Here is a 17,463-nt window from a genome sequence, read left to right on the forward strand (position 1 = left end):
TGTCTGCAGGTAGGATCATTAGATTAAGATCTGTTTTGAGGCTGTCCTCTCTTCTACTGAGAGGCTGGTTTTCTTAGGAAGGGAGATGGGGAAGGATGGTGAGACCAAGTTAAAGGGAAGGAATTCCTGGAAGGTGATCAGAGGGTGGTTAGGTGGAAAGGGGGGGGGGGTATCACACTGGATGGTGGTATAAACTGGAAGAAGCAAGGTTCACTGTTGGGATTAGGTTGGCTTTGCTTTGGAGGTATTGTTGCCACAGAAGTGTTTCTGTTGCATGGGCTCCTGCATGTCACTCTCCCATACTAACATGTTTATGGGCTGTTTAGATGAAAACCTCCTAGCCTCCCAAAACCCCTAACCTGTGAACTGGTTCAGGTTCATTGATGATATCTTCATGATCTGGACTCAGGGCCAAGACACCCTATCCTCATTCCTTCACTACATCAACGCATTCTCTCCCATCCACTTCAAATGGTCCTTCTCAACCTAGCATTCCGCCTTCCTAGATGTTGACCACCTCCTCTCTGAGGACTCCATCCATGCCTCCCTTCACATTAAACCCACCAACCATCAATAGTACCTGCATTTTGTCAGCTGCCATCCCTTTCAAATCAAAAAGTCCCTCCCATACAGCCATATGAGGTGGATGGTGTATCTTCAGCTACAGTAGCTCCCTTGCCCAGTTTGCTGAAGGTCTTACAAAGGCCTTCACAGACGGGGACTATCCCACAGACTTAGCCCATAACAGATTTCCTGTGCCATATCCCCACACATTGAAATCCTCCAAAACCCATGAACCATCTACAAAAGAGTGCCCTTTGTCACCCAGTACCACCATAGAATGGAACAGCTAAACATCATCCTTTGTCAGGGCTTTGATTATCTATCATCGTGGCCTGATATGAGGGACATCCTACCCATAATCCTTCACACACACCCTAAAGTGGTGTTCTTTCACATAGCTAACCTCCACAATATCCTAGTCCATCCCAATGCCACACCCAATCCCAATCCCTTGCAACAGGGATCATATCAATCTGGAAGACCAAGGTGCAAGACTTGTCCAATCCCCCACCCAGCATTTCCTACTCCAGCCCTGTCCCATCGGAGGCTTGACCACCTGTGAAAGCAGCAATATCGCATACTAGATCGGCTGAAATCATTGCTCAACTTTTTAAAATTGGTGTGACTACCAACCAGCTATCCACCAGGATGAGTGGCTACTACTAAGCTGTGGCACAAAATGCAGTGGTACATAGCATGCTTAATTTCATTGGCTGCTTCACAATCTGAGCCATCTGGATTCTGCCCTCCATCACCAGCTTTTTTGAACTGTGCTGATGGGTGTTATCCTTACAACACATTCTACACCCAAAAATCATCTCAGCCTCAACCTATGGTAATCTACTGTTTCCACACCCTCTACTGTCCTCCACCCCATGTCATGTCTCCTCCCACCTTCATTGGGCACCCCTCTCTGCCAAAGCACCAACTGACTTTTTCCCCATCTCTGCTCCTCTCCTCTCTGCTCACCTTTATCCTTCTCCCTCCCCCCCCCCCCCCCACTCCCACAGCCTCCCGATGCTACACCAGGTAGCCTTATCTACCACCTGTAGCCCTGCACACTCCTTCAGGTGGCACTGTTTCCTCTTCCCCCACCCCAGGGGTCTATCAGATAACCTGCCAATGTGGTAAGATATACATAGGTCAGATGGTGCATACTCTCAAAGATCATTGCCAAAAACACAAGTGGCACAGCAGATTGCAGCAGCCTAACAAGTCGGCTGTCACAGAACATTTCCTGACATAATTACATGGAATGGCTTATGACCACACCAAGGTTCTGACTTCTGTGACTCAGCCATTAAGGAATCTATGAGATTCGAGTAAGGGAACTGCTTATGAATTGTGATGGCTGGTACATCTTCAGTAGGCATGGACCCCACTATTAGAATGGTCAAGAAGAGAAAATAGGTACCAGACATAAAACTGACTTTGGGGGCAGGTGGAGGAACAACAGAGGTGTCACCAGCAAGGACACCTGGGCGCAAACCTAGGATGGAGCGCTGTGTCAGTGGGAGGAGCTGAGCATGAACGGATGACAGAGCGGGCAATAAGAAGGAGAAGGTGAGCAGATAAAAAGTACAGTACTAGCTCCACATTGGTCAGATCATCAGCACACCTGATAATGGCGACATGGTCCCACCTGCGCAATTCAGAAAAGCTGGTGTTGGTGGGAAAGATCCATATCGCACAGGCTGTGAAGCAGTCATTGAAATGAAGGATGTAATGTTTGGCAGCATGCTCAATGACAGGGTGGTCCACTTGTTTCTTGGCCACAGCTTGTCAGTGTCCGTTCATACGGACAGACAGCTTGTTGTTGTCAAGCCTACGTAGAATGCAGTATAGTGGTTGCAGCTTAGCTTTTAGATCATATGATGGGTTTCACAGGTAGCCCTGCCTTCGATGGGATAAATGATGATTGTGACCAGACTGGAGTAGGTGTTGGTCAGAGGATGTATGGGACAGGTCTTGCATCTAGATCTCTTAGTTTTGCGAGGTGTGGAGGTCAGCATCTAGGAAAGTGACTTGTTGGGTTGAGATTCCTCCAATTCTTAGCCCTCACCAACATAGTCCCTCAAAACCATATCAACCAAGCCCTGTTCCTTCTCTCCATCGCAAACTTCTCCTGCTATGTAATCCCAAATTCCTGGAACCCATAACACACATTGAAACTCTTGCCCTGCACGATGCCACCTCATAAAGCTCTCCTCCTGCTCACTTCCTACTGCCATCTTCGAGTACCACTGTCTGCCACCTCTAAAACAACCTCCAAACCTCCCACACATCCCCTCATAGCTGACAAATCCTGTCTCGCAGACCTGCCACATTTATCCCACGCCCCAAAACTCCCTTCCACCATCACACAGAATCCAGAACCTAAACAGACACGTAACACAGTCATGAACCTTTCCTCCATAAGTCTTAGGCCCACAGAAATACCAGTCCTCTTCAAAGGCCTCACCTTTAGCACCACTCCCATATTCAATCATGCAGGACTTGTTAAAGACCTTCTCTCCTTCTCCCGGTCCCTACAATGCAAACACTTTTTTGCCACCAACCCTACCAATCAGACTCAACCAAAGACCAATATTAAACCCTGCCTAACTCAGTTCACTCCTCCATCCAACCGTGATCCACCACCACTGCACCCAAATCATCCCCTTCTAACTTTCCAACATTTCTTAGCCTTGAACCTTGCCTCACTATCATTCTCCAAACCCCTCAACATGCAAACTAACCTTACATCAGCAGAAAGAACCACAATCCACCATCTAAAAACTGATCCTGCCTTTATAATTCTACCAGCGGACAAAGGCTCCACCACTGTTGTTTTGAACCGCAAGGACTATGTGGCAGAAGGACTCCGCCAGCTGTCAGATACTTCCACCTACAAACCTTGCCACATTGACCCCATTCCAGAAATCCAGCAGGATCTCTAGTCACTACTCAAATCCTTAGGCCCATCCCAGAACCTCCCCTCCAGAGTCCATCTCTCTGCTCACCCTGACCACTCCCCACAGTCCTACCTTCTACATGCTTTCTAAAATCCATAAACCTAACCACCCAGGATGCCCCATTGTGGCTGGCTACTGAGCCTCCACTGAGAGAATCTCTGCTCTTGTAGACCAACACCTTCAACCTATAACCCGGAACCTGCCCTCCTATATGAAAGATACCAACCATTTCCTCCACTGACTCTCCACAGTTCCTGTTCCTTTACCACATGGTGCCCTGCTTGTCACTATTGATGCCACCTCCCTTTACACTAACATTCCTAATGTCCATGGCCTTACCGCTATTGAACACTACCTTTCCCAACCCAACAGCTTCCAAACCAACAACCTCCTTTCTAGTCACCATGACCAACTACATGCTCACCCACAATTACTTCTCCTTTGAAGCTATTACCTACAAACAAATCCGGGATATGGCTATGGGCACCTGCATGGCACCATTCTATGCCAACCTATTCATGGGCCATCTAGAGGAATCCTTCCTAAAAACCCAGAATCCTAAACCCCTCATCTGGTTCGGACTCATTGATGACATCTTTGCGATCTGGATTGAGGGTGAGGACATCCTATCTACATTCCTCCAGAACCTCAACAACTTGTCCCCCATTTGCCTCACCTGGTGCTACTCAACACAAGCCACCTTCCTAGATGTTGACCTCCACCTCAAAGATAGCCACTCTGTACCTCTATCCATTCAAACCTACTAACCACCAGCAATACCTCCACTTCAATAGCTGCCACCCGTTCCATACCTACCCGTTCCTTCCATACAGCCTAGCCACCCGTGGTCGTCGCATCTGCAGTGATGAGCAGTCCCCCTCAAAATATACTGAGGGTCTCACTGAAGCTTTCACAGACCATAATTATTCTCCCAACCTTGTACAAAAACAAATCTTCCGTGCCTTATCTTTCAAGTCTCCCATAACCTCTCAAAGCCCACTGTCCAGCCACAGACAAGCATACGCCTCATAACTTAGTACCAGCCAGAACTGGAGCAACTGAATAACGTTCTCCGCCAGTGTTTCGACTACCTATCATCGTGCTCTGTAATGGGAAATGTCCTGCCCACTATTCTTCCCACCCCTCCCACAGTGGCATTCTGCTGTCCACCGAATCTGCAAAATATACTCGTCCCTCCTTACACAAACCCTGCTTCCAACCCCTTACCTCTTGGCTCATACTTCTGTAATAGACCTAGATGCAAGATCTCTCCCATACATCCTCCCACCACCACCACCACCACCACCACCACCTACTCCAGTCTGATGACAAGCATCACCTATCCCATCAAAGGCAGGGCTACCTGCGAAACCAGTCAAGTGATCTACAAGCTAAGCTGCAACCCAGCAATCTATGTAGGCATGACAACCAACAGACCGTCTGTCCGTATGAATGGCCATCAACAAACTGTGGCCAAGAAACAAGTGGACCACCCTGTTGCTGAGTACACTGCCAAACATGATATCCTTAATTTCAGTGACTGCTTCACAGCCTGTGCCATATGGATCTTTCCCACCAACACCAGCTTTTCTGAATCGCGCAGATGGGAACTTTCCTTGCAATACATCATATGTTTCCATAACCATCCTGGCCTCAACCTTTGTTAGTCACTGTCCTCACCCATCCAGTTCCTTTCCTGTTCCCATTCCAGCACTACATAGCCGTCATTCTACCATCACACCAGTCTTTTTACTTCTCTCCCCTGACCTCCTCACGTAAACATGAGATGTGGAGATTGTATTGATGATTTAGAATGAGCTTTATTAGGAGTATTAACATAAATTCTCTGTATTATGTTTGTTTTTCTGTCATTTTCAACTGTATTCAATAAAATTGTTCACGTTTGTTGGAAGACTATTTCAAAAACCATACAGTGCAGATTATCATTACTGAAGGCATCTAAAGTATGTATTGTACATGGGGACATAAATGACCTAAGGTGCCTGTAAGTGGACCTCCACCCCACACGCCTACGTAAGGGCTAAATGTTACCTATCCCTTGTCCTTGCTTCTGTTAAACTTTAATCTAATTTGTTTCATAGTAAGTATAATTGAAGTTCTGTAAGGATATATTAAATGAAATGTTAAATTCGTCTGTGAATTTTCCCCCCATGGCCTTTGTGTACATTCTTCATAAACATCGTGACTGAGTCATTTGCTATGATTCTATATGAAGTATTTTTCTTTTATGACATATACCTTGTGGTTCATAGTGTGGGTTCCTGTAGTCATGTTCTAGTTCATGAACCACAGGCAACGTATGAGTGGCCAAGTAAGTGGTCCCGACAGTCGGGATACCAGTTACTTTGGAATAAGGCTGGGCATCTCGGACATATTCTGAGTCGTGGTCACCTTTGTGCTCATGCGGCAAAGACTGCCAAATCCACCGGTTAGTCCCTCAACCGATAGGGGTAAAACTCAATGGGACTCGGGGCAAGTAAGGCTAACAACCTGTTTCCCTGGTACTTTAAATATGATGCTGGCAACAATCAGAGCAAAATGCCTCGGACCTTGGAGGTGACGGAGTCCCACCTCTAACTGACAAACCAGGGACTCCTAAGATACGACTTGGCAAACAAATGGTAATGAGATGGGGAGCTATTAATATCAATGGGGGCTACTCTGGGAAGAAGGTAGAGCTGGCAGAGGCTGCAAGTAAGATGCGGCTGGACGTTTTAGCTGTTAGTGACATTCGGGTAAGGGGTGAGAAAGAAGAGGAAGTGGGAGAATACAAGGTCTACCTGTCAGGAGTCAAAGCAGGAATAGCACAATGGGGTGTAGGGCTTTACATCAGGAAAGAAATGGAACCCAGCGTAGCTGCAATAAGGTATGTAAACGAACGACTGATGTAGATAGATTTGACAGTGTCTAGCAAGAAAATTAGGATTGTGTCAGTATATTCGCATTGTGAAGGGAGAGACCAAGATAAGATGGATAGTTTTTATGAGGCACTCAGTGATGTAGTTGTTAGAGTAAAGGACAAGGACAGTGTTCTGCTCATGGGTGATTTTAACGCCAGGATTGGAAATCGAACAGAAGGGTATGAAAAGGTTATGGGTAAATTTGGAAAGTATATGGAGGCCAACAGGAATGGGAAACAACTCTTGGATTTCTGTGCCAGTATGGGCTTAGTAATCACAAACTCCTTTTTTAAACATAAGAACATTCACCGGTATACTTGGGAAGGCAGGGGAACGAGATCTGTCATTAACTATATAATAACAGATCGGGAAGGCTGTGAGGGACACACGTGTATTCAGGGGATTCTCCGATGACACTGATCATTATTTAATCTGCAGTGAAACTGGGATTGTGAGGCCGAAAGTGCAGGAGGTCAGGTCCATATGTAGGAGGATAAGAGTGGAGAAACTTCAGGATAAGGAAATCAAGCACAAGTACATAACAGCGATGGTACCAGTTACTTGAATGTAGTCAATTACAGTCATTGGAAAAGGAATGGACAAGGTACAGGGACACAGTACTAGAAGTGGCTAAAGAATGTCTTGGAACAGTAGTGTGTAAAAGTAGGATGAAGCAAACAGCTTGGTGGAATGACACAGTCAAGGCAGCCTGTAAAAGGAAAAAGAAGACGTATCAAAAATGGCTACATACTAGAACTCAGGTAGACAGAGAAAGTTATGTTGAAGAAAGAAACAAAGCCAAACAGATAATTGCAGCATCCAAGAATAAATCTTGGGAAGACTTTGGAAACAGGTTGGAGACTATGGGTCAAGCTGCTGGAAAACCATTCTGGAGTGTAATTAGCAGTCTTTGAAAGGGAGGTAAGAAGTAAATGACAAGGATTTTGGACAGGTCGGGAAAACTGCTGGCGAATCCTGTGGATACCATGGGCAGATGGAGGAAATATTTTGAAGAGTTGCTCAATGTAGGTGAAAATACGATCAGTCATGTTTCAGATTTCGAGGTAGAATGGGATAGGAATGATGATGGAAATAGGATCACATTTGAGGAAGTGGAGAAAATGGTCAATAGATTGCAGTGCAATAAAGCAGCTGGGGTGGATGAAATTAATTCGGAACTCATCAAATACAGTGGAATGTCAGGTCTTAAATGGCTACACAGGATAATTGAAATGGCCTGGGAGTCGGGACAGGTTCCATCAGACTGGACAAAAGCAGTAATCACACCAATCTTTAAACATGGAAACAGAAAAGATTGTAACAACTACAGAGGTATCTCTTTAATCAGCGTTGTGGGTAAAATCTTCTCAGGTATTGTTGAAAGGAAAGTGCGAGTATTAGTTGAGGACCAGTTGGATGAATATCAGTGTGGGTTTAGGCCTCTTAGAGGTTGTCAGGACCAGATCTTTAGCTTGCGGCAAATAATGGAGAAGTGGTATGAGTGGAACAGGGAACTGTATCTATGCTTTATAGATCTAGAAAAGGCATGACCGGGTTCCTAGGAGGAAGTTATTGTCTGTTCTACGAGATTATGGAATAGGAGGCAATCTTTTGCAAGCAATTAAAGGTCTTTACATGGATAGTCGGGCAGCAGTTAGAATTGACGGTAAATTGAGTTCATGGTTCAGAGTAATTTCAGGGGTAAGACAAGGCTGCAACCTGTCTCCACTGTTGTTCATATTATTTATGGATCATATGTTGAAAACAATAGACTGGCTGGGTGAGATTAAGATATGTGAACACAAAATAAGCAGTCTTGCATATGCGGATGACTTAGTTGTGATGGCAGATTCGATTGAAAGTTTGCAAAGTAATATTTCAGAGCTAGATCAGAAATGTAACGACTATGGTATGAAGATTAGCATCTCCAAAACGAAAGTAATGTCAGTGGGAAGGAAATATAAATGGATTGAGTGCCAAATAGGAGGAACAAAGTTAGAACAGGTGGACGGTTTCAAGTACTTAGGATGCATATTCTCACAGGATGGCAACATAGTGAAAGAACTGGAAGCGAGGTGTTGCAAAGCTAATGCAGTGAGCGGTCAGCTACGATCTACTCTCTTCTGCAAGAAGGAAGTCAGTACCAAGACTAAGCTATCTGTGCACCGTTCAATCTTTCGACCAACTTTGTTGTATGGGAGCGAAAGCTGGGTGGATTCAGGTTACCTTATCAACAAGGTTGAGGTTACGGATATGAAAGTAGCTAGGATGATTGCAGGTACTAGTAGATGGGAACAATGGCAGGAGGGTGTCCACAATGAGGAAATCAAAGAAAAACTGGGAATGAACTCTGTAGATGTAGCAGTCAGGGCGAACAGGCTTAGATGGTGGGGTCATGTTACACACATGGAAGAAGCAAGGTTACCCAAGAGACTCATGGGTTCAGCAGTAGAGGGTAGGAGGAGTCGGGGCAGACCAAGGAGAAGGTACCTGGATTCGGTTAAGAATGATTTTGAAGTAACAGGTTTAACATCAGAAGAGGCACCAATGTTAGCACTGAATAGGGGATCGTGGAGGAATTTTATAAGGGGGCTATGCTCCAGGCTGAGCGCTGAAAGGCATAATCAGTCTTAAATGATGGTGATGATGATGATGATGATGATGATGACCTAATTTGTTAGTTTGTTGTGTTGTCAACCTTTTAGCACCATGGTCAGGCAAACCATCCACTATTGTTTGTGTACCTAAATCACAGGTAGGATGGGTCTAAACACAAATTGCGACTGGCTGTTGCACACTGAACGTCAATCCTCTTGGGAACTTGCCCACAGGAGATGAAATATCTAGTATTGCCAATAGAGACATCAAAGCACAAAATTCTAATCCGATCATTGGAAATCTGACCATACCTTCTTCAGGGAGAAAAGAGAAATTGGATGCAAAAGGGGTTTTTTTTGGGGGGGGGGGGGGGGGGGGAAGGAGGAGAAGAAGCTGGTCACTCAGACTTTTCCTGTTGTGAGGATAGCACTCATTGCTTGGTCTCCCTTCTTATGAAGCGGATCTGTAAAAGGGCATATTTTAGATGAAATGTACTTCCCGTGATGCCTAATGTCATCCAATTTGCCACATTGTAGCTACAGTTCTAATTTTATGCATTTCTGCTGAGGTCTTAGATTGAGTTGAATGTGCATAATGAAATTATACTTAGGGGAAATTAACACTCAAGTGGTTGTACCTGTGTATAAAATGTGCCAACCATAAATAACGTCTTGTATCATTCCACCATTATTTTACAACTGCAAGTCTGTACCCATTTCTCCATTATTGCTTCAGCTAGCATAGTGCTAAGTAGTGCTGTCAGACATCCAAATGAACACCAGTAATCGAAAATAAAAAGCATGCTATGTGAGGAAAAGTTTACAACCTGTGCAAGAAAATAACCCGGATTCTGAGCTAGCGGCACAATCCCACAATGAGGCAGGTGTCTACGATATAATTTGCAATCGAATAAGCCATTGGCTGGAATCAAATGCAACTGTGCTGTTTAATGCTTCATGTTGGTTATTACTGCAGGGTAACACCTGTATGCAGCAACAGAGTGATATAATGAAAGTTTATTTTATTATTGTTTAATTAAACAGTGATTTAGCTTGTGTAATGTAAGTTTATTTTATCATTGTTTGATTAAAGTAAGATTAAATTGTGCTTTTGCTTGTACTTGTTTACCTTGTTGACATAAAGACACTATTCTTTGCATTGTGTACAAAGTTCGATGTGCACCCACTCGTGTTATAAAAAATGGTGCGCATGCTAGAGGGTTAAATATTGGATGCTTGGTTTGCAGTTATTATTGACCTACATTAACAACCTGTAAAAGTCAAGACATTCCACAAACTATGAAGTGATGGATTGCTCAAGGGTCTTAACAAAGTGCCAAGACCGAAACATACTAGAACAGCCAAAACATTGCTGAATCAGCTCATATTGGCTCAAAGTAAAGATCTTAGCTCTAATTGTACTAAAATCCACCTGGTGAAATCCTATATTAATAACAATGACATACTCGCTTCTCTGTCTCACAGAACATGTTAATAATCACAACAAAACTGAATATTCTTCAGCTCACTGTTTATCACTGTCACAGAGACCACGGAGATAAAGTTAGACTAACAGCAGCACACACAAAGAAATACAACCAGTCTTTCTCCTGACATGCCATTTGTGAATAGAATGTGTTAAAACCTCAATATATGATATAAAAGCGACCCTATGTCATGTTCCTTATAGATTGACAGACTATAGATGTGAACAGATCTAAAGCTGATAAAACATTTTGCTTAGGTCTGCATGTATAATAACAAGTTAATTGTGACGTATATGACCAAGAAGTAAGAAATCCCACATAGAAGTTGCATTTCACATGTGGCAATTTGTATCTGTTTCTGAGACCTACAATCATTATTAATTATTTAGAAAAAATGTGTTATAAGTTCAGTAATAGTGCGAGTTTTGGGCTTTTTCTGGGCTAATTTTAGCAAGCTTGTGTCTTTGTCGACTCATTTCATTTCTGTTGCAGCAGTGAAATCACAAGTGTCTGCATCATTAATCTTTTCAGTAAACTGTTAGTGATATGTCACAAGGTTGTTTAATTAATAAGTGGTTTAATGCTCTCCAGCCATAATGTATGACCAATATTTTAGATTTCAGTAAGAGAACCTCTAGCGGAAATCCGTCCACTATTTATTAGTATATATTTGTATAGCTGACACTACTCAAGACTGTTAGAGGTCAAAAGAAGCCATTAGCATGGGCAGGAATGGAAAATGCGCACAGAACAAAAGTATTCCATAAACTTCAAATCCTGCTTTCAGTGCTTTATTCACCAAGTAGCAATTTATGAATAAATAGCACATTTTGAGCTAGATAATCGTGATTTTTACATAAATCTTTCTTTATCTGAATGTAATGCTATGCTGTCTTAGTTTAGTGAAAATAAAATTTATGGCAACACTCTGAAGCAAAATATCCAAGTACTTATGTTGTAATTTGCATATATGTATCCTGCAACTTAGTGTGTTACCTTTTGTTTATTTATGTATTTACTTTGCAGGAAGATGAGGAGGAAATGGAAGAGAAGCTGGAGTACGTCACTATCAAAGAATACCACCACACTATTAGAACCCATGCATTGGCTTGGAGTCCAGAAACATGCCTCGATGTTTTGCCAAAGTGCCTAATATTTGCTAGTGCAGATTCAGACTTTAAAGTCAGTGTATTTTCAAGTGACCTTGATTCAAATCATTCTACAGAAGTAAGTGCTGGTGAATGTCATTTTTCCATTACAAGGCATGAAGTTTGAATAGTACAAGTTGGCCCATAAAAATAAATCTCAAAATTACTGAAATTTAGTGTGCACTGTTATGAAACTTTCTGTCACATTGAAACTGTGTGTCAAACTGGGTCCTTGTCTATTGTGGACAATGATCTAACCAACTGAGATATCCAGGTATGACTCATGGCCTACATTTATATTTCATTTCTACCAGTACCTCTCTCAAGCTATCCAAACTCCACTTCTGCTCTCTTGTGCACCTTGATGGACTGTCAGTCTCAGGAGAATGTAGATAATTTTTTAGGATATTGTTCTGTATGCTCAGTAACCCAATAGATGTTTTCCTGTCAATACAAAGGCACTACATGGTTTGGCAAATGTGAAGTCTTATACATAACAATTGGCCAGATGGACAAGTACCTGCAACATGAGGACATCACATCTACAGTGGGGCCATTTCACTCCTCAGAATTATATCCACTGAAACATGCATGGGATTCTCTGGGCTGAAGTTCAATTGTAACACCATAACCATGGAGTATTCTTGACTTCCAGGAGGTGATTGGTCTAAGTGGAAGGTTTTGCCATGCTGTACAGTCTGATCTATAGTATAGGGAGGCATTGTGCATACTTTACTGCCATGTGACTGTATCAATCCCCATATTGATGTATTGTATGCCAGCAGCAAATCTGTGTGTCATAAGAAAGTTTATATTGTATTGTGTGAACAATGCTGTTTTATAACTATGAAGTATAAGCTCTTCCCTTCCATGAAAGCTTTAAATCTACTTCCCTTGGTGTGACATAACATATCGTAGTGTATTCTTTCCTTTTTGTACCAGAATATATATCACCATTTTGGTTGAATCGTATTGTATATAACAGCAATGAAATGCTTTCACTGTTACAGGTTCTGGAAGGGCATAAGGATTACATAAACTGCATTACATTTGACACTGAAGGAAGACTCTTATTTTCTGGAAGTGATGACAACACCATGAAAATGTGGGATGTTAAGGAGACATTCAGCTGCGTAGGATCACTGAACTTCAATTCCCAAGGTAATCTTTTATTTCATTCAGTACTCTTCCAGTGAACTTCAGTAACATAAATGAACGAACATAATCCAAAGACACCTGTGAGACAACATTTACAATAACACCACTAAATTTAACAAACAGAATTATAATGAAAGCCCAAAATAATTATAGCTTTACTGACCCCCAAATCTAAAGAACGTAATCTTAGCCAGTCACAGAAAGGAAAGATCATGCTTTCATTAGCTTTAAGAAAAAAGAATTATATTTGTAACTATACTTGATCAAAATACAAGTCTGGTTATCAGGATATAATTTCATTCAGGGGAAGTTAATTACTTTATAAGAATACATGGCATGGCAAAACCTTCCACTTAGACCAATCACCTCCTGTGCCTTTCTTATGTAGGTTATTCCACAGCATAAGGACTCAGATAATGTTAAGGTGAGCCAGACGTATATTAAATACAATAACTGTGCATGTTAAAGTTTCTCTTCTAGGATGGGGAGGTGCACAGGCCCCAAATTGAAAAGGTCAAGACCAATTTTCTGCCTCTTACTTGTCAGTGTGAACACACATGCTTCGCTTCTGATACCGTTAATCGTCAATTCCTTTACTGCTACCAAGGGTCCCCTCTTGTGCTACAGCATTATTTTTTTTAATGTCATTGTTTTCTGCCAAGCATTAGCATGGAATGCAATTAATTTTGAAATGTGGACATGAAAGAAGAGGAGCATCTACTAACCAACTGCTCAGAGAGGATCAGCTGCAGGAGAGAGATATGAGCAGCTGGAACTGGAGAAATAGTTCAACCCCAGAAACAAAAGGCTGGCGGAAACAAGAAACACAGTTAGCATAAGAAAGTGATGTACACAGGGATTCTCAATGATGTTATGGATTCACTTTCCCTGCTATTGTAACTCTTGCCTCAGCCATTGAAGAACTGATAATTTTTCACTGTCTGCATACGTAACATTTAAGCACTGAATTTATGTTAAATTGTAAGGTGTTCTTGGAAATTCATTGATATGGTCAGTGCACTAATGTAACAATTGATAATATCACAGGAAACTAATAAATATTACCAGATTTATAATTGTTCATCGAGTTTTAGAACTACACCAAAGTCAGTTTCAAACTTTTGCTTTGGCGGATTAAATTAACAGTTACTGAGTTTAGATCATTGTCACTGATGCTGCTATTTTCATCTTCTGCAGTTATGTCTGTAACGTGTCATCGCGATTGTCCTGAGAATGTGCTGGTCGGCCTTGCACGGGATGTTGTGCATCTCGTTAGCATCCAGCTGAGACGTTCACTCATGTCGTTCCCCACCAACAGCAGTCCACTCCAAATGGCTGACTGGGCTCCTAGCAACAGCAAGAGCATTGCTGCCTTATCTGGTGGGGAATTGGTGGTGTGGGACATTTCCAAGACAAGGTCTAGTATCTAGCACAAAATACACCTAGAACTTCAGAAATTTCATCATTTGAAAGGAATTTTTATTGGATATTAAATGTTCAATTTTAATTTTTATTTGGAAGTAGGGAACAGAAACGGACACATAAACAAGACTGAAATAATTTCTGAGTGCTCTCTCTCTCTCTCTCTCTCTCTCTCTCTCTCTCTCTCGCACACACACACACACACACACACACACACACACACACACACAGATATTTACGTCTTTCCCACGTCCATCTCGCACTTCACTTAAGTTAATCTAAGCCACTGTTCTCTCTCTGCTGTCTCCCTCTTCGTGTATTCTCTTCCCAATTCAGCCCTCCATGACAGTGTGTGCCAAGCACAACTACCTCTAACTGTAGTGGATGGGCTCACTGGTGCTACATTCTTATCCGTTCCCATGCTGCCCCTCCCTCCCAGCTGTTACCACCCTTCCTCTTTGTTCCTCTCACCCACTCCAACCAACATACCCCAGTTGACCCCTGAGCAACAGGACTATGTAGTTGGCATGGACAATTTAGTATGTGTGTGTTGTGGTAGTTAGCTTTGAAGAAGGGCATTGTTGTCCAAAAGTTCAGCAATGATTTCTGTCTTGTTTATGTACCTGTTGACTCCTCAGCTATGTAGTAAGTGGTTACCTTTACTCCTTACATTGTTTGTAAACTATATCATTTATTTGCTAAATTTAAAGTAAATGGTTGAGTTAATTACACGCCAGTAAATACTTTAAGAAAAGCATTGGCAGAATGTAAACAATTTATGAATAAGGAGACAAGTCACCAAATAATAGATGTGTTGTATTGTTGATGAGCACATGAAAAATAATGAAAACATTGTTAGCTTTTGCATGAAGCCTTTAATGATCTAGAGTACACATGCAAACATATGTGCATGCCCCTGTCCCCACACATGTACAACTGTGCAGCTAAAATGTGCCAGCTAAAGACACAGTGCCCAAAGTGCAACAGGTACATAGGGTAGGAAGGCGACACCTGGGTATCGGAGCCGGTGAGTTCATGCAGCACACGATGATGATAGGCGAGAGTGGATCTGGGAAGGAGATAAAAGGACATAAGATTGGGAGACTATTGGTGGTGGGTCTGGGTGCAGTGGGTTAGCAGAGGCTGGTGCGAGGAAGATAATGAAAACAAAGGATGTCTTGCAAAGCTAACTCCTATCCATGTAGTTCAGAAAAGCTGGTGCTGAGAGGGAGGATCCAGATGGCATGTGAAGCAGCCATTAAATTGGAGTGTATTGTGCTCAGTAGCATGTTCCCCTACTGGTGTGAACTTTGTTCTTGGCCACAGTTTGACAGTGACTATTCATTCTGGTGGACAGCTGGTTGGTATTCTTGCCCACGTAAAGTGACATGGGTGCTTTTACATGTGGCCTGCCTCTGATGGGAAGGATAAGCCTATGACAGAGCTAGAGCAGGATGTGCTGGGTGAGTAGATTGAGCAGGTCTTACACCTGGGTCTTCCATAGTGATATGAGCCCTGTGGCAAGTTGTTGGGAGTGGCATAGGGATGGACAAGGGTGATGTGTAGGTTGGGTGGGTGGTGGAACACCATTTTAGGGAGTATGGGAAGGATGTCCCTCATTTCTGGGCATCGTGGTAGATAGTCAGAGCCCTCGTGGAGGACATAGTTCTGTTGCTGCAGTCTGAGATGATATTGGGTGATGTGGTGGTTGCTCCATTGCAACTGGTTCTTGGGGTTGGTGGGAGGATTAGGGTTATGGGAAAATATGCTGTAGAAAATTTATTTTCAGACTAGGTTTGGGGGATAGTGCCTGTCTATGAAGGCCTGTGTGTGACCTTCAACGCACTGAACAAGGGAATTCTCATCACTGAAGACATGTCATCATTGACAGTTCTGAACTCTGTGTGTGTGTGTGTGTGTGTGTGTGTGTGTGTGTGTGTGTGTGTGTGTGTGTAAGGGTTGGCAGCTGTCAGGATACAGGTACTGTTGACGGTTCAGAACTCTGTTTGGAAAGGCCTCGGATGGCCCAACAGTACTGACCGACCACCATGTTGGACCGACCACTGTGTCATCCTCAGCCGATAGGTGACACTAGGTGAGGATATGGAGGGGCTTGTGGTCAGCTTTCGTGTCAATCAAGTAGCTCCTAAATTAGCCTCACAGATGCTGAGAACATCCCACTTGCCAACAGCACTTGGCAGGCCCGGACAGTCACCCTCTGAGTACTAACCAAGTCTGACAGTGCTTAACTTCAGTGATCTGACAGCAACTGATGTTACCACTCCGGCAAGCTGTTGGCCGCTGTTGATGGTTAACAGGGTTGAATTTCCAGTGTCTAGGAAGGTGGCACACTGGGCTGAGGAGGTTCGGGTGAAAGAAATGGGAGAGAAGGTGTTGAAGACTGAAGAGATGGTGTCTTGGTTCTGAATTCATATCATGAAAATATCATTAATGAACCTGAACCAGACAGGGATTTTGGGAGGCTAGGCGTGTTTCCTCTAGATGGCCACTAAGCAGATTTTTATGTATATATCTTTCCCTCAAAGGAGAAGTAATATATTGTAAGAACGTAATTGATTAGATGAATAAGGAATTAGGTAGTGGGTTCAGAGTCAAAAGAAGATTGGGAGAGTTAGTGTTCGGTAGCAGCCATGGGCATGGGGAATGTTGGTGTACAGGTAGATGGCATCAACAGTGATGAGTATGGATCCAGGTGGTAATGGGGTCGGGATGATCAAGAGTCAGTGAAGGAAGTGGTTTGTATCTTTCATATGATAGGCTAAGCTAAGAGCTGTAGATTGGAAGTATTGGTCAACAAGATCAGAGATTCTTTCAGTGGGACAGCAGTAGCCATTTCCAGTGGGGAGTCTGGAATTGTTGGCTTCATAGATTTTGGCAAGCAGGAAGATGCATTAAGGGATAAGATTTGGCATGAACCTAAGGATTTGAGGAGGGATTCAAGGTTATATTGGATTTCTGGGATGGGATCAGTATAGCAGAGCTGATAGGCAGATTATTCACACAGTTGATGGATGCCTTCTGTAAGATAGTCAGTGCAATTCATCATGGCAGTGGTGGAGCCTTTGTCCGCAGAGATCATGAGTAAATCAAGTTCTTGAGGTTGTGGATGGCTGTTCTTTCTTCTGTTGAAAGAGTAGTGTCCTTAGGGATGGACATGGGGAAGGATGATCAGGTCATGTAGGATGCAGGGA

At 43.0% G+C, this 17,463-nt stretch overlaps 1 protein-coding gene across 2 annotated transcripts in view; it reads left to right on the top strand.

Annotated features, from left to right (window-relative positions):
• Positions 1-17,463, top strand: part of LOC126176832 (nucleoporin Nup37) — a 71,127-nt gene that overhangs the window by 34,257 nt on the left and 19,407 nt on the right. For both annotated transcript variants that reach the window (XM_049924019.1, XM_049924018.1), the window contains exons 2-4: positions 11,550-11,750; positions 12,682-12,832; positions 14,027-14,246. In XM_049924019.1, coding sequence (XP_049779976.1) covers positions 11,565-11,750; positions 12,682-12,832; positions 14,027-14,246 — 557 coding nt within the window. In that variant the 5' untranslated portion in view covers positions 11,550-11,564. The remainder of the gene's footprint in view (positions 1-11,549; positions 11,751-12,681; positions 12,833-14,026; positions 14,247-17,463) is intronic.

This window comes from Schistocerca cancellata, chromosome 3 (genome assembly GCF_023864275.1).
Source record: "Schistocerca cancellata isolate TAMUIC-IGC-003103 chromosome 3, iqSchCanc2.1, whole genome shotgun sequence".
NCBI lineage: Eukaryota > Metazoa > Arthropoda > Insecta > Orthoptera > Acrididae > Schistocerca > Schistocerca cancellata.